This window comes from Nicotiana tomentosiformis, chromosome 8 (genome assembly GCF_000390325.3).
Source record: "Nicotiana tomentosiformis chromosome 8, ASM39032v3, whole genome shotgun sequence".
In the NCBI taxonomy this organism is placed as follows: domain Eukaryota; kingdom Viridiplantae; phylum Streptophyta; class Magnoliopsida; order Solanales; family Solanaceae; genus Nicotiana; species Nicotiana tomentosiformis.
Window position 1 is genome coordinate 73755283 of NC_090819.1, and position 21451 is coordinate 73776733.

General features: G+C 35.5%; 1 protein-coding gene and 2 long non-coding RNA genes across 4 annotated transcripts in view; 1 reads left to right on the forward strand and 2 right to left on the reverse strand.

Moving 5' to 3' along the window:
- Nucleotides 1–14985, reverse strand: part of LOC104089687 (ATP-dependent DNA helicase Q-like 2) — a 36468-nt gene extending 21483 nt beyond the window's left edge. Inside the window, exons 1-9 of one of the 2 annotated variants that reach the window (XM_070182429.1) lie at nt 14780–14973; nt 14593–14663; nt 9875–10095; nt 8696–8842; nt 8414–8629; nt 6422–6526; nt 6209–6313; nt 6000–6122; nt 149–237 (exon numbers count right to left, since the gene is read on the reverse strand). In XM_070182429.1, the coding sequence (XP_070038530.1) occupies nt 149–237; nt 6000–6122; nt 6209–6313; nt 6422–6526; nt 8414–8629; nt 8696–8842; nt 9875–10095; nt 14593–14659 (1073 nt within the window). In that variant the 5' untranslated portion in view covers nt 14660–14663; nt 14780–14973. Of the gene's footprint in view, nt 1–148; nt 238–5999; nt 6123–6208; nt 6314–6421; nt 6527–8413; nt 8630–8695; nt 8843–9874; nt 10096–14592; nt 14664–14779 lie in introns of both variants that reach the window. The other variant, XM_070182430.1, reaches the window with a different exon arrangement.
- On the reverse strand, nt 4880–5834 carry LOC138896669 (uncharacterized). Its single transcript, XR_011410058.1, has 2 exons — nt 4999–5834; nt 4880–4929 (listed from the first exon to the last, which is right to left on the reverse strand). It is a non-coding gene; the product is annotated as an uncharacterized lncRNA (long non-coding RNA).
- Nucleotides 14986–16163: 1178 nt separating the features above from the next.
- Nucleotides 16164–16521, forward strand: LOC108944134 (uncharacterized). Its single transcript, XR_001968118.3, has 2 exons — nt 16164–16328; nt 16436–16521. It is a non-coding gene; the product is annotated as an uncharacterized lncRNA (long non-coding RNA).
- Nucleotides 16522–21451: the final 4930 nt, after the last annotated feature.

The window sequence follows — 21451 nt, forward strand, 5'->3', positions numbered from 1 at the left end:
TGACATGATAGAAAAAAGGAAAAGGAAAATCTCTAAAATGGTACAATGAAGCATTTGTTTACGAAGACAATATTCATGAATAATTACAGTGAAAAGCTAGTTGTATATATAGAATGAGCAGACAGAAATATCAAAGGAAAACTTTTACCTTAGATGTACTTTCTCACGAGCATTTACATCCATATCGGCGTGATAGTGATCGGCTGAAATTCCCCTTTTACGCAATTCTTGTGCAACCTACAGTTTGTGACCAAATAAGAAGGTGAAACAAAAGTTTGAGATGTAACAACAATAAGAAAATCGAAACAACACAATGCAAATACAATGTAGGCAAAAAGAAAAAAAACTAAAAGGAACAAAAAATTATTTGCTAATTCATCTACTACCCTATAACTTTAAAATGAATTAATCACAAAATTTGCCCATTCATTACCAACAAAATTGCTGTCTCTCCACACTTCTATTAGAGGGGCAGGACTAGATATTGTTCACTGCTATATACAGTAGATTCGCCAAGGCTAAAAGTTAAAAGCTAAACATTGATGTAGTTCTCATCTTGATGTGACATTAGCCTAACCACTCCGTTGTAAGAAAACATCATCTACCCCCTTCTCCCTCTCTCTCTCTCTCTCATATTGGTCAATAATAGGGAAAAGACACATTTAAGTGGTTGAGACCTAAGTTACTCGGACTCGGCATTTTGGGTGCCATACCCGTGTCGACACGACACTGACACGGGTAAGGGTGTGGGATCTGGGTCGGATCCGGTCAAACGAGATCGGGTGTGTTGACCAAAATTTTGGGGAAAAGTTTGAGAATTGATTTCCCTAAGTAAAGATTTGAAGAGATGGGAAACGAAATACCTTCAATTCCGCTGCTATGTAGTAATTTATACTAGTCCTTTTGAAGCTTTTTGTCTTGATCAATCTTCTTGTTCATGCTGCAGGTTTCTGAAATCAAGAGCTCTAGTATTTTTTTTTAGGGCAGAGAAGTTGTAGATGGGTGGTGGACTACTGGACTGAGGCTTATTGGGGAGGGCTCGAATGGGTCTTGTTCTACTGGAAAAAAGCAGAGACATGGAAAAAAATTTGTTGGGGAAGAAGAAGAAGACAGCGATGCAGAGAATAAGGAAAAAAGAAGACTTAGACTAATTAGGAATTGACTACTTTATTAGTTGATATGTTTGTTAATATTCTGCCACTTGCTTTATGAGATAAACATTACATATACTATGTCTTAAATAGTTTTAAGTTTATAAAAATTACAGTTTTAATTGTACCAAAAATAGTTATAGTTTTAATCAAAATAATAAATAATTATTTAATTGTAAACTAAATATAATTGTATATGCTTTAAAGACACATATTTTTATTTTGAGTAAACTTCATATATATTAAATAAGTATATGCTCTAAATAAACAAATTTTATTAATTTACCTAATTATACTATTTATAAATATTTTCTTTCTCAAAGAAACGGGTATAAGTTCTAAATTAATTATTAGCATGTAAATTTTTTGACAAATTACGTTCACGCAAAGATCATGAAAATTTATAAATTGTACATAATAGAATTGACCCTTTAGTTCTCCACTATATGCTATGTTGTGACACATATTTTAAGACTAATTATAAATTACATGATTTGAGAATGAGCTAAAATAATTTTAAAAAATGACAAAGAAGAATATTCTTATATTATATTTGATTAGGACCACCAATTAATATTGAGTTATCGAAATACTTGAAATATAATTAATTATTCATGGCTAATGTTATATTGCTTTCAAACAAATCACATTAATTGACTAGGGAACTCTTCTTGTTAGATCATTTGATTCTTCCTATCAAATACAAGTTATGAACTATCGAAATACTTGAAATCTAAATAGATGTTTGATTGGAATTAACGATTGACTTTATCTCACTAATTTGACCGATAACAAGATATATCCACTATCGTATTAGGAATCCCGTCTTGTTAGATTGTTTGATTCTTTCTATCAATACAAGTTCTAGAATATCGAAATACTTTAGAAATATGACATAAGCGAATTTTAGAAGATAAACAAAGAATGAGAGAACTTAATAACACTTAATTTATACAAGTTAAAGTAAATTAAATTTATTCAAAGACTTATATTCTTATATTATATTTGATTTGAACCACCAATTAATATTGAGCTATTGAAATACTTGAAATATAATTAATTATTCATGATTAAGGTTATATAGCTTTCAGACAAATCACATTAATCGACTAGAGTAGGAAACTCTTCTTGTTAGATCATTTGAGTCTTCCTATCAATACAAGTTATGAACTATCAAAATACTTGAAATCTAATGAAGATATAGAGATTTCACAAAATAGGCTCAAATGCTTTCAAAGATATTTCAAGGATCCGAATGATTTAAAGAAAGCTTCTTTGGAGTATGGGGCATTTTGTTGTGGGAATGGTTACTTTGGTGAGCTTCATGTGATTGATGCTATGGGGTATGAGGAACCTTTATCTTGGTGGGCTAACCATGGTGTAAATGCTCCACTTTTACAAAGTTTAGCTTACAAATTGTTTTCCCAGCCAGCTTCTCCATCTTGTTGCGAGAGAAATCGGAGTACTTTTTCATTGATTCATAGCATCAAGAGAAACAAGCTAGCTACTTCTAGAGCCGAAGATTTAGTTTTTATCCATTATAATCTTCGCTTGCTCTCTCGAAGAAAGGAAAAGTATACAAGTGGTCCAAGCAAATATTGGGATTTAGGTATATCCGTATATGTATATCCATTATTTGATATTTCTTGAGTAATTTTTTTAGCATGATGAGTTCCTTTCACAATCTTCTAAATTTATTTTGGTGTTGTTTTAGGTGGAGATTATTTTAATATTGATGAAAGTATCAATGATCTAGTTGAATTGTCAATAGACGAACCTCAACTAGAAGGAGTCTTCTTTGAAGATGAAGTTCAAGATTTGCAAGAAGTTGACATTGAAGAGATTGAGGAAGATGACCTTTGAATAGAATAATGTACTCATGCACAATGTTTCAAGTGACAAGTCTAGCATAGTTTAAATGTGTATGTTGTGTACTTATTTTTTGTCTATGAACTTGTGAACTTACAATTTCTGTAAGACTTTTTGGTGGTCATTTGAGTAACTTAATTTGAATAGCTAATTATTTAAAACTTTTGACTAGTGACTCTTGAATATATGTTAGTCTATTTAGTTCTAAGTTCTAACTTCTAAAGGTATGTTTCATTTCTTTTGTATCTCTAAATCTCTTTATAACTTTTATTTGTTATATATCAACAAGTTTATAATAACTCATTTTAATACTTTGTTGTGCGAGTTGTAGGAAAATTAATGAATCATGCCATTTTGGAGAGTGTCTACATGCCTGCCTACAACTTGAAAACTAAATGACTCAGTTACTATACTCTACACGGCACAAGTTACATGTAAGTTTTCCATATAATCTCTCATAATTATGCATATCTCTATAGCTATATTTCTAGATTTTTAATTTATTTTTGCCGAATCCCCGCACCCGTACCAGTACCTAGATCCGTATCTTCGAATCCTAAAATTTAGACCATGAAGGATCCGACCTTTGGATCCGATCCCGTATCGGACACCCGCACCCGAGTCCGAGTAACTTAGGTTGAGACCACTCAAAACTAAAATGTGGAACGCAATGTAATAAACCAATTATGTATTCCGTAAGAGCTGCCAGACCAATCAAAAAGATAATGAGCTCAGAATGTTCCAGGTTTCCGGCCTTATACACAAACCAATAGACTATATCTGAACCAGTGATGCACCTCCTTAGAATTTTACAGTTCGTTGTGTGACCAAAACCACAATGTCTCACCAAGTGAAAATAGAACAGAATATTCCAAAATTAGCATCATTAATCTACCGTACAGTCTATCTAAACACAATGAGAATGGACCTTGTTGCGCCTTTTTGCATAAGATTGAAAGTTTGAAACTATGTTTTTGTGAATAACATCCCTCTTTAGCTTCTCATAAATAAATAAAAAACGAAGTAAACTTCTTTACTTCTTTTCTGGGGAAAGATTGTAACCAAATTAGGTATAAGAAGAAGGATTTGAAAGTGAATATCCAAAGGACGTAAGTTCCAAAAGCAAGTGCTAGAGTGTGGACAGCTAGAACGAGTTAAATTACAAGCTTAAGCAGGTTGTATAATTATTTGATTTTCTGTGAGCTAAGCCCCAAAACAGGATAAAATTCCAGGGAATGTACTTATTTAATAGAAACAGGATAATCATAAGCATTTCAAAGGAGGAAAGCCAATTTAGATGCAAGTACATCACGAGAAAAGAACATCACAAACCCAATTCTTCTCAGAAACAAAGCATGCACCATTTCCTAGCCTAACAAGAAAAAGGTATCAAAAGAGGATGATGAACTTTAATGGCTTGCATAATAGATGTTGGACACAAAATATAACCCGAGCTAAACCACCTCCACCAAGGATAAATCACAAGTTCAAGATTAAATACATTATTCTTTTTTGGCGAAATACATAAACGGCCCCTTTAAGTTGTCCTCAACGATCACACAGACACTTCAATTGACCCCTTTACCATTTTGACATTTCAAGTGGCTATTAAGTATTTCAAGTAAACACCTCGCGCTGACATGGCAAATCAGTTGTGTCTCTACAAATTGAGCGCGTGAGGACTTCATTAACATTTTTTCTCCTTTTCAGTTTAAATTATTTTGTGTGGCCCACGCCAAAAGATGTTGAAGAAGAAGGAAAACAGCAACACCCCCCCAAAAAAAAACTTTTCTACAATGAAGATGACGATATGATGAAAGATTCTATTGATGCCTGAGAGTTTATTCTGAAAACAAAAATTGGAAATAAGTACTATGAAGTATATTGAGGATTGTTGATATTTCCAGATCTGTTGCTCAAAACTAGGAATTGAATAAAAATATTTGAACAAGAAAGCAGGAAAAAATTTAGAAATAACGGTGGAGAATGAAAAAAAGGTTTCTTTTTGAGCTGAAAAGTTTCTCTCAATTAGTAGGAGAAAATATTAAAGCTTTAAAGCTTTAGGCTTTAAGAAATTAGCAATAACAGAAAGTAAAAAAGCGAATTCCTCCCTCATTGGCGGCGCCAGCGGCGGAGGAAAAAAAGCAATTGAGAACTCTAAACCCTAGCAGTTTCCATTGTTGCTGCTGTGTTGCAAGATGAAGAAGAACGAAAGTTTTGGGATCTGACTAAATGTATTACCGTGAAATGCATACATCTAAACCCAAAACCCCTTAAAATTTGATTAATCTTTGAGGTAGCTAGGATGGGCGAGCGTGTTGGAAGGGCTCAGATGGTTTTTTTTGTTTTAATCAAAATTACAAGTGTCACTTTTTAATTGGTTCATTAGGCAAGTGTAATTCACGCATATGGTCTGTGCACTCAGGTGTTTACTTGATATACTTAATAACTACTTGAAGTGTCAAAATGGTAAAAGGGTCAGTTGAAGTGTCTGTCTGTCTGATCGTTGAGGACAACTTAAAGGGGCTGTTTATGTATTTCGCCTTCTATTTTTGATAAGTAGTTAATAACATGATCCTTTCACAGCTCATCCTACTGATCAAAAGAAAATCATGCATGAGCTGCATCCTTTTTGCACAACCATTAGAGATTCTGAACAAGAAATCTCACCCAACTTGAACCACCAATAATTGATCACAGATCACAATCTGCCAACCTAGTCCAAGGGAGAAACAATAGAGTTTTTACAGGGTGGTTTATATGCTGTGTAATTATTTCAACTAAGCAAATATCAAGATATCAAGAGTTCCCGTTAGGCACCCAAGCAGTGAACTTCTAGCACCTGAATGCCTTGTAAAACTATTGCACATCCAATCAAGCACCATCACTCGTATGTGCCCGAGCACAGTGCAACACCATGTTTGTAGATACAATTAAAGAACGAGATAGAATCTTACACAACAGAGCTAGTGCTAGTACCTGTTCACACTCCTTCCTGGAGAAGCAATAAACTATCCCAGATTCATTATTTGGATATGATGCTAGAATATATTCAGCAATTTCATCAACCACTGTCTTTCCTACAGATGACTTCTCACGCACCTGCAAAATGAATCAGATAAATTTGAAACATAGATGCCCATTGCTGCAAAATTTATAATTGTAATTTACTTTTAGTACAGCTATACCATGTAGTAAAGATTGGGTCTGTTCACTGAACTAACAAACTTAATGCATCTAGGAATATGAAGCATCTCCATCAAATCATCCTGTACTTTCTTTGTCGCGGTTGCCTGGAAATAAACATTCAAGTCCAGATGCTGCTCAGGAATTGTTAATCAACAAAGTTAAACGAATAAAGGAGGAAATTTGTTCTCTTCAAGCTATAAGAAAATACATACTGTTAGAGCAACCACAGGAACATTCGGAAACTGAGTCTTTAAAATACCAAGATTTTTGTAATCTGGACGGAAATCATGGCCCCACTGGCTACAGCAATGTGCCTCCTGCAAGCAATTTGAGCAAAGTAATTGGCGTAAGTTGACATGTAGATCAAAGCGATGGCGTATTACTTCACTACTGCTGCTACAGATTATATTCAGTCAGCACCGGGGAAATTCCAAATGAAGAAATAAAGAATAGCATCCAAGAAATAGGGTTACTCTTCATTGTATTCCAAATAAAAAAGTTTTATTTCGCAGTTGACAGCAGCTTTCTATTGCAAACCAAAATAACTATTCATGAAACCATAAGATTTACAAGATTTGCAACAACTTTCAACGATTCAACTCACTAGGATACGGACATTCCTAATTATGACACAATTAGGAAGTATAGTCTATACCTTTAAACATACATTAAATCTAGAAAATTGTTGCATATAACTTGATTAATTTTCTTGACCTTCAACAAGCAAAAAAGTGAGAACGTGAAATATTATGTGGGATATGTAGCATCCTCGCCTGCTTGGATAAGCAGGACATTCCCTATGGATAGGGTGTGACAAAACCATAGAAATTGGAGACGAGCTCTAGTCTTTTACTCCAATTATCTTTTATCCCATAACAGAAAAAGGAAGGGAAAAAAAAATCTAGCAACACTTGATTCTTTCCACGTTCATCAAGCAGTACAAAGAGAGTTTATAGTCTGTGACATTACAAATCAGGGTACTTAATCCCCGTGATATCTTTCAGAATGCAACTATCATGATTCAATGGCATTTTTTGTATTATGCTTTGACTCACTTGTACCATTTTCATTTCTTTGGTCAAGATACTAAGGCTTCGAGGAGAAATTAAAATACTCAAGCAAAGCTAATAGGTTAACAAGATTTAAACATGCGGGCTCTACATTTCCTACTTGACGTGCAATGATCCATTCAAAGAAATCCAGAAGGGTCAAAAAAGGATCCATGTAGAGGATCTAAAGCTCATACGCGAATGATAAAAAGCTTATGTGAGATCAATAAAGATATCATATGTTCTTGATCAAACTTTCTTTTATTTGTGGATATCTTGTCCTTGCTTCTTGTACACATACATGTACTAGTCAAATGTAAGTTGCTCGGACTCGGGTGTAGGTGTCTGATACGGTGTGGATCTAGAGGTCGGATCCTTCATGATCTAAATTTTAAGATTCGGGGGTACGGATCTAGGTACGGATACGGGTGAGATTCAGCTAAAAATAATTCAAATATCTAAAAATAGAGTTATAAAAATATATCTAAATTATGAGACATTATGTGGAAAACTAACAAGGTATTCTGACAAAGAAAAAATATTGGTCAGAGGAGAATCCCAAAAGGAGATAAAAAGAAAGGACAAACATAGAAATTTCTATATACAAGGTATTTAATTTTCTTCAATTCCACCCTAACATTTATTTTGATTTCAAAAATTATTGTATTTGTTATTTCTTTGTCGATGTTGGTCAAAGTATCCAAACTTGGTTGACCAGACCCGGTACGAATTCCACACCCAGACCCACGTCGTGTCGACACGGGTGCGACACTAAAAGTGAAGAGTCCGAGCAACTTAGGTCAAATGTTTTATTTTTCTCTCTTTTAAACCGGGAACTTTGGTCTAATCCCCCATGAAGCCAATACAACAACAACAAATCCCACAAATTGAGGTATGGGAAGGGTAGTGTGTACGCAGACCTTACCCCTACCTTGTGCAGGTAAAGAGACTGTTTCCAATAGACCCCCGGCTCAACATAGTCGCAGCAACAAAGCAAAGGAAATAAAGCAATGAAAAAGACATGAAATAATTGTTATGCACAGGATAGACTGCTAGCCCCTCAAAGACAGAGATGAGAGAATGAAAAAGAAGAGATATCCTTAAAGATTCAAATACAGTATACGGGAGTGGGAAAATACGAAATTGTGGACTTACATCGATTGAAATTAAAGAAAGACGACCAGCATGGTGACACTTTTCAAGTTTTGACATAAATCTCTTGCTCTTGGATATCTTTTCTGGTGTAACATACAATATTTTAAGCTCATCATCGCCCTTCTCCAAAGCCTTGTATATGAATTTCTCATTATCCTTGCTAGTTGTTGAGGTTAACATGAAAGCTGGGATGCCTAAAGCAGCCAACCCCATGACCTGAGGCAATAACGTTTGTCAGCAGTTGTTGCATTTAGTGGAAGATGGAAATGGGTGCTTAGATACCTGATCTTGAATAAGAGAAAGCAAAGGACTGACAACAAGAGCCACCCCATCACGAAGAACTGCCGGAAGTTGGTAGCAGAGACTCTTGCCCCCACCAGCAGCCATAATTACTAGAACATCCCTTCCACTCATTATTGCATTTATTATCTACAAACAAATTACTGCACATCAGAAAATCTCTAATTGTTAAATTCACAATTAAATTTGCAAAATTCGGCACTAGACAATTTAATGTACATCTTTACTTATGAGTTATGTGCATTTTGGATTCAGTAATATCCAAACAGTTGTATCTATCAATAATCTACAGAACGAGGAAAAGAAACGCACAGACAGATCAATTGAGATGATTAATGATTCGAAAATCAACCATTAAATTACTCCCAAATAAAAATTTCCAGAAACGGAACCTAGCCTGCAGGTTAGGGCAAATATTCCTCAAGCAACGTTAATTATTTTATTGTAAAGGCATCCCTATAAGACACTGAATCCCATTATTTTCTTCTTTGTCAATCTTGAATCCATTCCACGCCAGCTTGCACGCACCTCGACTATTAGAGTGGGTACATGTTACCTCCCACCAAGGCTTATGCCTATCATACAACTGATTATGACCTGGTAGAGCTTTGATAGGCTGAAACTTCTATAGTTCATCCGTCACATGGTACTATCCATTGGAATATTCTTATCTATAATTTTTTTAAACAGGTAAGAGTATTATAGACCTTCAGTACAAAGGTTGTGCTGATAGCCACATTTACAGTTCATAAGAAACAAAAGTCCTTGTTCATCATTCAGCATCTTCTAATAGCTCCTCTTTACACCAAAAGTGAAACAACAATAAACAATTCATCTTGAATGAGCAAGACTGTGAGGATAATGGATAGCGTGCAAGTAGAAACAATTCTAAACTCTTGCAATGACTCACCAAAAATTAAATACCCCAATCCCCTCCCCTTCCACCTTTTATTCTGAAAAGTGAAATCCTTTTTGATAGGTTCACCTATACTAAAAAGAAGTTAGAAAAGAACAGATCTAGGTCATACTCAGACCTCTTGTTTTATGTTGACAACTCTGTGCCACACTTATTCTTAAAGATGAATTGTAAAGTTTCTGTAAGCATGCAAAACCTTGCAATATAAATCCAGTAAAAAGTAAATGTAGACAGGATGGACCAACCTCTCGCTGGTTTGCACGATATTTTGATATGCCAAAAACATTAAACCTAATGTCATCAGCTTGAGAGTCCCATACGAATGGCCTTGACCAGTCGTCTACTGAAACAGCAGCATTATCGTCACCCGGGCCACTAGATGATTCACAACTTTCCAACAAAGCTTTAAGTTCAGATTGTCTCTCATGCAATTTCTCTTGTTGATCTAGCAATAATTTTATTTGGTCTGGACAAGAAGACATTGAAGACAATGCTTTCAGATGGATGAATAATTCACAATGCAGAAGAACAGAAACTTCAAGCATTTAAGGAAGGAACTCCATCACAACAACAATAAACACAACAAAATGAAAAAAGGAAATTTAAAATCAACACATGAAATCATTAAAGATTAGCTGTAACGAGGTACCTAAACTCTTTGTTAATCAAAATGGTAGATGGGTGAGGATTGACTTGTCCAGAATAACATCTTATCTGAGTGATATAAATCATGTTGACTAAATTTATGTAAAAAGACAAATCCAAAAGGAAGTAATCCATGTTGGGAACCATGTTCATAAAGACAAGCCGGAGAAATGAGTTACAACTCAGACGTGCAATAGATTGTCTGAATTTTTCCGTTCTTTGAAAACGTCACACAACCTTGACATGTTGGTGCTTTAAAAAAAATGTGAACACTTTGATGCGAGCTGCGACACCAAATAAACCAAAAAAAAGGGATAAGGACATTTTAGAATTTTATGACATTTGTTCAATTAGCTAAGAGAAGAGGAGGAGAATCAAACGTTAACAGCTAAACTAAGATGACCCTCATCTACCATAGTCAACAAGTAATAACGCAAAATATATAAACTTGTCGATCAACACAAAATAAAAATATATGATTTCTGTATTACACTGCCGGACAGAAGAATATGCAATCCCTTAATTTATTAGAAAACATCATGTTGGCCTTCAATCTAGTTTGCTAGATTAATATTATTCTTTAAACATTCAATTTATTTTGTTGGCTACCCCACGGATATTTGATTATTTTCTCATAAGAGGTGCGCCAAATGCCAACCTCCAAAATTTTCTTATGAAATACTCTATCTTAGTTTGACTTGGCACAAACTCTAATAAAGAAGGGAAAACTTTTGAGATATGTGGTGGTCTTAAATAAGCCATAGCACTTGTGTAGCTGTAAACTTTTAAAACTTGTAGTCTGAAACCTGTCATAGCATTTGTGTGGCTGTAAATGCTTCCTATTAAGGAAATATTGAAAGGTGTCAATCTTTTTGAAACAAACTAATAAGGAGATAGTGCCAATCTTTTTGAAACAGAGGGAGTAGTATAATACAGTGGGTTATGCCGAGTTAAGTAAAGAAGGCATTGTATAGCTGAATTTCAATAGGAGAAAGAGAAGACCCAAGGCATGGGATGTAGCCCCACTATCTCTTATGTGGTTTGTGTGGAGGGAGAGGAATAGGAAAGCATTTGAAAGGATCGAGAATGATTTTGTACATTAGAGGAATAGCCTCTTGTATCTAGTTTCTTTTTGTGCACCCATGATGATGGGGTCCTTGTTTGTGTAGATGAGTGGGTGACTTTTGTAGAGAACCATATTTTGGTGTAGGTTTCTCTACTTTTGATATATTTTTTGTATAAAGGGATTTTCCAACATTAATAAACTTATTTACCTTATCAAAAAAAAAAATAGTACAATTCTTTAGCAGAGGGATACCTAACAAATAATGAAAATATATCGACTAAAGGTTTCTTAAAATAAAGGAAGAAACTTTTATTGGTAAAGAAAGGTAAAAGTGAGGATGACCTTCAACTACATATGACCAAAAAATGTCAAAATTAAACATAGGTCTGCTTTCTGTCTGCCTATCTAAATGTTATTAAATAGTTATGTGTAAATAATCCTAGTCCAATATGTAGTAGGAGTAGAACATGTATTATCTATCGGGCTCATTGTATCATTGTTAAAAAATCAATATAACATATTTTTCTCCCGTGCTTTCTCACATGGTATCAGCGCAATCGTGAGAGATTTATCGCTGTGCATAAATTCCAACGACTCCGGGAAGGGGAAAAAAATCAATCCTTTTTCCGACAAATCAGGGATGTCCGCAAGAAAGTTATTTTCCATCGGTTTTGTCTAAAAACCAATACTACTGCAGGGTAGATCAGCCTCTTTCACGCGCTCTCACGTGCCGTTAGCAGTTTTTTTCCGACGGAGGTTCGACTCACGCGCCGGCGTGTGTGGCCTTTTTCCGGCCAGATTTCGAAATTTTCTTTCATTCGCGAGGCTTTTTCGAGCCTACCTATCCAAGTTTCACCAAAATCCGACAACTCTTTTTTCCCGGCGACTGTTTCTGATTTTTCCGGCAACAGTATCCAGATTTCAGCTTGCTTTTCTGTTATTTGCTGATATTTTGCTAGCCCTCTCTTCAATCCAACCATGTCTTTCGGACTTGATGCTTTTGGTTCCAAAAACAGTGGTGTTGGAAATTCAGCCTTTATGATTACTTCTGAACCCCTACTTGGGAGTTCAAATTATTTATCTTAGGCTTCGTTTGTGAAGTTGTGGTGTAAAGGTCAAGGTGTTCAAGATCACCAAACCAAAAAGGCTAGTAAGGGAAATGAAAAGGCCAAAGCACAGTGGGAAAATCGATGCTCAGTTATGTAGTATCTTGTGGCGATCTATTTATTCCAAGTTGATGCCTTTGTTTCATCCATTCCAAGCATGCCATTTAGTTTGGGAAAAGGCTCGTACTTTATACACTAATGACATATCTCTTAACTGTTATTGATGACATTTAAGACATCGAACCAAAATTTATAATGGCATTTAAGACATGGAACCAAAAATATTTTCTTAATTGTACGCATCAATTTTACCATAAGATGGATAAAACACCTCTCGAAAGAGTGTGGAAACAAAATTCTGCAAGAAAGAATCATTAATGATAAAATCTACATGAAAGATAAAATCTCACGACAAAAGGTAGGTAGTTGGATGGGGACGAGGAGAGGAACAATTTTTGGGACTTAAGCTCCTAACTAGTCACTGTACTGACAAATTCATTACCCTTGAGGTGATACTAAATCAATGGATAAGATTCTGCCTTTCCAGAGCTTCAAATTGGCAAGGTTGTTTAATGTGTTTGATCGGACAATATCATGCTATTATACAAATTTCAACAGACAAATCTGGTGCTTTTTCATCAATATATTGGGCATTAGATGGTGCTTTCCAAGATTGACAGTTGATTTCCTCTTCACTTGGCACGAGAGGGGTTATCTAAATCCTCTCAAACACAACTGTAACTTTTTGCTTAGTTTAGTGCAACTGCAACATGTGCTTAGCTAATGTTTTAGAGCCAGAGGCCATGAATCATGATTGATTTTCTTAGCCCCATAAGCTCTTTGTAAAGATCTTCTTTTGGATATAATTTCACCACTTTTTACTGGAACACAGCCACACATCTATAGAATACTCTTATTAACTATCAAAAGAAAAATACCATGCTCTTATATCATAGCATTAAGTTGGGTATTCACAACAACGGAAGAAGCATAAGCTCAAACCAACTCAATAAACTCATATCTGTACATATTAAAACCTCATCCAGCTTCCCTTCTACCCCAGTCGTAACAAATACTAATCAGGTAGCATATAGTAACTAATACTGTCAGATTACTGGTGCCAAAATCAGAAGCAACTACTCATTCTGAAAAAGCATCTCAACCATCATAGTCCAACTACTTTCTCTCTCTGCTTGTCTATATGTTTTCATGAATTAGAATATGAAATCCAATATTTGTACTCAACACCTTTTCCACTAATGACCCCATATGTAACTGAAACAATTTAAGACTTTGGCGATCAAGTCAAACATATTTAAACCCATTATCAAGTTCAAAACTAGGAGACCTAGAGTAAACTAACAAAATCTCAATCTTTTCAAATTGTCGCCAACAAGTACTGTGATTCACAAAAATGCTCCCCGGCTTTGTTAACAATGGTAAGATCATATTATGATCCCACCATCACATGTCGCAACATTCTTTCTGTTTCTTTTCCATTTTCCCAAGACACTTAGACCTAGTTAACAACTACAAACGAATAGTTATTCTTGTTGCTATAGACACAGTAGAGTATACACTTATTCTAAGATCTGAGGTGGTCAAAAGTGCTAAAAGACTTTAACTTTAGACACAAAGAGAGCCTCAAATGTTTTCTACAATAATAAAAATGCTCCATTTACACTAGAAAATTCCAAAATACAATCATAAACCTATATGTCACTACTAGATGATTTCTTCGTATCAGCCCAAGCCTTGGAGGGAAGAGTTACCCAGTACCTATGTTGGTAGGAGTTAGTTGGCACCCGTGGAGTTAGTCCAGTTGCACGCAAACTGGCCCGGGCACCACCGTCATTAAAAAGAACTACATATCACTATACAAGCAGCAATTAATACCAAAAAAAAAAAGAACTTTATGTTAGCATTATGACATATTCTAACACAATGTTACAGATTAAACATTTGACAAACAAATATAAGCATCAGAGAGAGCATGATCAAATATAGAACAATGTATCTTGGTACTTAGTAGAATTAAACAAAGAATAACCTTTCAATCAATGTTACTGACGAACGAATATAAAAGAAAAATATTAGGTAAAGAGGAAAAAAAACAAAAGATGAAGAAACAGTATACTAAGCTAACCTTGGACGTCGTGAAGCTCTACTTCAACATTCATAAGCTCCTCAAAGAGTTCTTCAGTTCTTCCCATTTTACTAAAGACAAACAAAAAATCCCAAAAAATACCATTGAATTCACTATCTTCTGCATATTTATATAAAAACAATACTTAAGAAATAGTACTAAAAAGTAAAAGAAACCCAGAAAATACCTTTGAGTTTATAGTGTTCTTCTTCTCTTGAAATAAAATTGTATTCGCCTCCTATGTTCTGCACTTCGCTACATTGAGAAGGAGAAAATGAGTTCAAGAATTTAATCAAGATTGGGCTTGCGCTGGCTTGTGAGCTTCAAAACAGGCCTATGCTTTGTAACGTGCAAAAATATCACAAATGAGCTTCAAAGGAACTGATGGGCAAAACCTTTGACCTTTGGGAAGGTTACTTGAATGGCCAAAATCTTAAGTTTGGGCAAAACTTTTTTTCTGGCGACCTTCCCCAAAGGGGGCCAAAAGTTAAATACTATCCCTTTGGTGATCCCTATTTAAAGAATAACCAAAATTTATAAAGTTTTTATAGTTTAGCTCTATAATTATCAACTTCAGACATGAATCAACTTCTAATTTTGAAGTTTCCAAAATCAGACCTATGAATATAAAGTTTGGCTCCACCAAAGCCTAATTTCATACTTGAATTCAAATTTAAACTTCAAGGTCTGAAGTTAGGTTTTGGCGAGCCTAACTTCAAGCCCAAAGGTCCGAGTTTGAACTTGTAAAAATGTTGTGGGGTAGCCACTATTTAAGGTGATTTTTATTTTTTATCTTGCAATTCTAATGTCGAGCAAAAATAGCCACTATTCTATTAAAATTAATATAAAAAGATATTTTTACCCTTTCTTCTATCTCTTTTCTTTCCCAAAACCTTTATCAAAATTTCAAAACCCACGCTTCTCTCTCCAGAACTCCATCTCGTTACTTCTCTACCTACATGCAGTAAGTCTTTGTCATCTTCTCTGCATCGAATATATTAAATTTCATTCTTGAAGGGAAGATAAGTCATATCACAGGAGAAATTTTAGTCCCGAAGATTGCAGATGTGTCAGCACTGAGTTTAATCCTGAGCTCAGATCCTTTGTCCAATTTTATATGTACTCCTTTGTCATCTTCTTTGTAGTGAACTTGTCGACGTTTTTCGTGAATCGAATTGTATGTTTTCTATTTTACTTTCGAAAAAGGACCATATATGCTAGTGAACTATGTGAATTAGGACAAATATGCCCGTCATTATTAGTTCGGCCCAGATTTGCCCAAACCATCCAATACTTGCTCATTCATGCCCTTAGTCAGACGGAACCACTATTTTGTATTTCTTAAATAATTAATAATTGGACCCAACCAAATTCTACTGACCCGATCCGTTATGACCCGACCCAACCTTATTTCTAGATGACCCCACTAGTTATTTCTTATTTCCAGCCCTTCTTTTTCATATTCTCTCTTCATGAAGATGGCTCCTTTCTAAAATCCTCAATTAGGGTTGAATATGTTCGCTATATTGAGTTTATTCTTAAGAGGTTAGTTATCTTGTGTGATTTCTACTCACTTTGCTATCTTACTTCTTTCATTTGCTTTTGAAATGTCGGAATGTTCTAGTTCTTCAAAAAGTCATAGAAGGATGTGTGGATGTAGAGTTGCTGCACTCCATCTCACGTCGCGGACTGAAATGAATCCTAGGAGACGCTTTTTCAGGTGTCATAAGCCTAATGTAAATTTTCTCTTTTTCCTTGTTAATCTTTGTTTTGACAGATTTGTATCGATGATTTTGACAGATTTGTAATCGATTTTTGTAATGATATTTATGTTTTATTGTAGAAAACTGGATGTGGTTATTGGGAATGGGAAGACGATGAATTTTCACTAAGAGCTATTGTTGTCATCAACAAATTGAAAAGGGAAAAGGATGTTCTTCTTAAAGAAAGAATTGAAAACAGGGGAAAAAAATATTTCTTATGTTATTGGGTTTCGTTATTGGATTTGTGCTTAGTTTCATGTTTTGAGGGAAGATTTGAAAATATGTTTGTAATTGATTATGGTTGTTTTAGTTGTATAATTTAGATGCTCTCCTTTACTGTAATTGTTGGATGATTATGATTGAAAATATTTTAGATGGTTTGGAATGTAATGTCATTTTTGTGTGTCACGACCCAAAATTTTCATCTTCGGACCGTGATGGCGCCTAACATTTCACTTACTAGGCAAGCCAACGTTAGAATAATATTAACCATTTTTAAAACAATTTTAAATTTATTAATAACAAGGAAACAAATGCGGAAGCAAAGTTTGAAGTATAGTGAAATAATCCATCAAAACAACGGTGTCTAAATACCATCCCAGAATTGGTGTCACAAGTGCACGGGCTTCTAGAATAAATACAAATAAAGGTCTGAATAAAATAAAACTATCTGGAAACAAACACACAGCTAAAGTAAAGTAGATGGGGACTTCAGAACTGCGAACGTCGTGCAGTTATACCTCAAGTCTCCTCTGAATAGCTGAAATCCGAGCAAGTCTACGGTACGCCGATGTGACCAACTCCAAAATCTGCACAAGAAGTGCAGAGTGTAGTATCAGTACAACCGACCCCATGTACCGGTATGTGCTGAGCCTAACCTCGACGAAATAGTGATGAGGTTAAGGCGGTTCACTTACATTAACATGTACGCAGTAATAATAATAACCACAAATAATATAAATAAATCAGGTAACTCATTTATTATAATTGAAGCCAACGCAGCAGTCATAATCAATTATTATTTTTATCAATTCTGTTGCAGCGTGCAACCCGCTCTCACAATATATTCACATTCAATTATGTTGCAGCGTGCAACCCTCTCTCACAATATATTCATATTCGGTTCTGTTGCGGCGTGCAACCCGCTCCTCCAATATATTCATTTTAATCAAGTCTCTTGCGGCGTGCAACCCTATTACCCAATATATATATATATATATATATATATATATATATATATATATATATATATATATATATATATATATATATATATGTCGACTTTTAAATAAGTCTGTTGCGGCGTGCAACCCGATCCTCCAATATGGACTTTTAATAAGTCTGTTGCGGCGTGCAACCCGATCCTCCAATATGGACTTTTTAATAAGTGTGTTGCGGCGTGCAACCCGATCCTCCAAGATATTCATTATAATCAATTTTGTTACGGCGTGCAACCCGCTCCTCCAACATATTCATTTACCAATTCTTATAGAAGAAATTTCCCAAATAATTGCAACAATTGATATAAAATTATAAGACAACAAGCATACGATAATTATGATTTAATTATGAAACAAATAATGTCAAATAGCAAATTATTATGGAAATCAGGGAGAAAATAGACAGTTTAATATTTAATATGCTAAATGTTAAATAACAATTAAAACACATAATTCAAATAGCATGTAACAATTAATGCAGGAATTCAAGAATTAATATTTAACAAAGAATAGGAGAGAAATAATTATTATAATAATTAATTTATGATTTAAAATAATTTATGATTTTTCAAGTAAGCAGGCGTACAATTAATTTGACGACGTATAGACACCCGTCACCTCGCTTATATGTCGTTCACATGCAATTCACATAACAAATAATTTAAGGGTTCTATTCCCTCAAGTCAAGGTTAACCACGACACTTACCTCGCTTTGCAAATTTCAATCAATTACTCAACCACGGCTTTTCCTTTTAAATTTGCCTCTGAAAGTTTCAAATATATTCACAAACAATTCAATATATTCAATACTAATCATAAGAATTAATTCCATATGAATTTATAAATTTTTCGTATAAAATCTGAAATTCATTAAAATATTCGATAGTGGGATCCACATCTCAAATCCTGAAAAAACTCACGAAATACGAACACCCGTTCCGATACGAGTTCAACCATATAAAATTTGTCCAATTCCGATATCAAATCGACCTTCAAATCTTAATTTTTTATTTTTGGAAGATTTTATAAAAATCTGATTTAAATTTCACGGATTCATGATAAAAATGAATATGAAATCATGAAATATAATCAATATAGGATAAGGAACATTTATCCCAATGCTTTCCCGTAAAGATCGCCCAAAAATCGCATTACCCGAGCTCAAAAATGGAAAAGAGTTGAAAATGGGTCGAAACTCCATTTCTAGAACTTACGTTCTGTTTCTGGGATATTTCTGCAGTTTTCTTAAGTCCAACAATGATCCGTTAACCTCCCGAAATCAACCCGAGCCCTCGGGACTCAATATCAAACATGCACCCAAGTCCTAAAACATCATATGAACTTGCTCGCGCGATCAAAATGCCAAAATAACACCTAGTACTACGAATCAAACACCCAATCAAAGGAAATTTTTAAGAAAACTTTAAAACTTATATTTTTACCACCGGGCGTCCGAATCACGTCAAATCAACTCCGATTCTCATCAAATTTGGCGGACAAGTCATAAATATTATAATGGACATATACCGATCTCCGGAACGAAAATAGGGACCCGAGGTCAATAAATCCAACATCAGTAATTTCTTAAAAATCATTAAGCTTTCAAGCTTTTAATTTTTCATCAAAATTCCATATCTTGGGCTAGGGACCTCGGAATTCGATTCCGGACATACTCACAAGTCCCAAATCATGATACGGGCCTACCGAAATTGTCAAAATACTGATCTGAGTCCGTTTGCTCAAAATGTTTACCAAAGTCAACTTAGTTGAGTTTTAACGCTTTAATTCACATTTTAATCCATTTTCACCTTAAAACTTTCTAGAAAATTATACGGACTGCGCACGCAAGTTGAGGAATGATAAATGGTGCTTTTCGAGGTCTTAGAATATAAAATTACTTATTAAATTTAAAGATGATATTTTGGGTCATCACATTCTCCACCTCTAAAACAAACGTTCGTCCTCGAACGGAGTTAGAGAAAAAGTACCTGAGCTGATGAATAAGTGTGGATATTTACTCCGCATGTCCGACTCGAACTCCCAGGTAGATGCCTCTACCGGCTGACCTCTCTATTTCACTCGAACCGAAGGATAACTCTTTGACCTCAACTGTCGGACCTGCCAGGCTAGAATAGCCACCGGCTCCTCCTCGTAAGTCAAATCTTTGTCTAATTGGACTGAACTGAAATCTAATACATGGGACGGATCACCATAATATTTCCGGAGCATAGACATATGGAACACTGGATGAACCGCTGATAAACTAGGTGGTAATGCAAGCATGTAGGCTACTTCACCCACCCTTTCAAGAATTTCAAAGGGTCCGATATACCTAGGACTCAACTTGCCCTTCTTTCCGAACCTCATTACACCTTTCATAGGTGAAACCCAGAGCAATATTCTTTCTCCAACCATGAATTCCATATCACGACTTTTCGGTCGGCATAACTCTTTTGCCTAGACTGAGCTGTGCGAAGTCGATCCTGAATAATTTTGACCTTATCCAAGGCATCCTGTACCAAATTGGTACCCAACAACCGAGCCTCTCCCGGTTCAAACCAACCAATTGGAGATCGGCATCGCCTTCCGTATAATGCCTCATATGGATGCTCGACTGGTAGCTATTATTATAAGCAAACTCCGCAAGTGGCAAGAAATGATCCCAAGAACTTTCAAAGTCTATAACACAAGCGCAGAGCATATCTTCCAATATTTGAATAGTGCGCTCTGACTGACCGTCTGTCTGTGGATGAAATGTTATACTCAAATCCACCCGCGTGCTAACTCACGTTGTACAGCCCTCCAGAAATGTGAGGTAAACTGCGTACCTCGATCTGAATTAATAGACACGGGCACACCGTGAAGGCGGACAATCTCACGAATGTAGATTTCAGCTAACTTCTCTGAAGAATAGGTAACTGCCACTGGAATGAAATATGCTGACTTGGTCAACCTGTCCACAATGACCCAAACTGCGTCAAATTTTCTCTGAGTCCGTGGGAGCCCAACAAAAAAATCCATAGTGATACACTCCCACTGCCACTCAGGAATTTCTAACTTCTGAAGCAAACCACCATGTCTCTGATGCTCGTACTTAACTTGCTGACAATTCAGACACCGAGCTATATATGCAACTATATCCTTTTTCATTCTCCTCCACCAATAATGTTGCCGCAAATCTTGATACATTTTGGTGGTACCTGGATGAATAGAATACAGGGAATTGTGTGCTTCTTCAAGAATTAATTCACGAAGTCCATCCATATTAGGATCCTGAACCTATGGGTAATACCAACACTGGCACCGTAGTTAAAGCGGTCTTGAGCTTCTGAAATCTCAACTCACATTCGTCTGACCATCTAAATGGGACACCCTTCTGGGTTAGTCTGGTCAATGGGCTTGCTATAGATGAAAAACCTTCCACGAACCGACGATAATAACCTGCTAAACCCAGGAAACTCCGGATCTCTATAACTGAAGTAGGTCTAGGCCAATTCTGAACAGCCTCAATCTTCTTAGGATCCACCGTTATGCCTTTTGCCGATACAACATGCCCCCAAAAGGCAACTGAGTCTAACCAAAACTCGCATTTTGAAAATTTGGCATATAATTGATTATTCTTCAAGGTGTGAAGCACACTTCGAAGATGCTGCTCATGCTCTTCTCGACTACTGGAGTAAATCAAGATATCATAAATGAATACAACCACAAAATAATCCAAATAAGGCTTGAACACCCGATTCATCAAATCCATAAATGTTGCTGGAGCATTTGTCAACACAAATGACATCACTAGGAACTCGTAATGCCTATACCGAGTCTGAAAAGCTGTCTTAGGGACATCAGATGCCCTAATCTTCAACTGATGGTAACCAG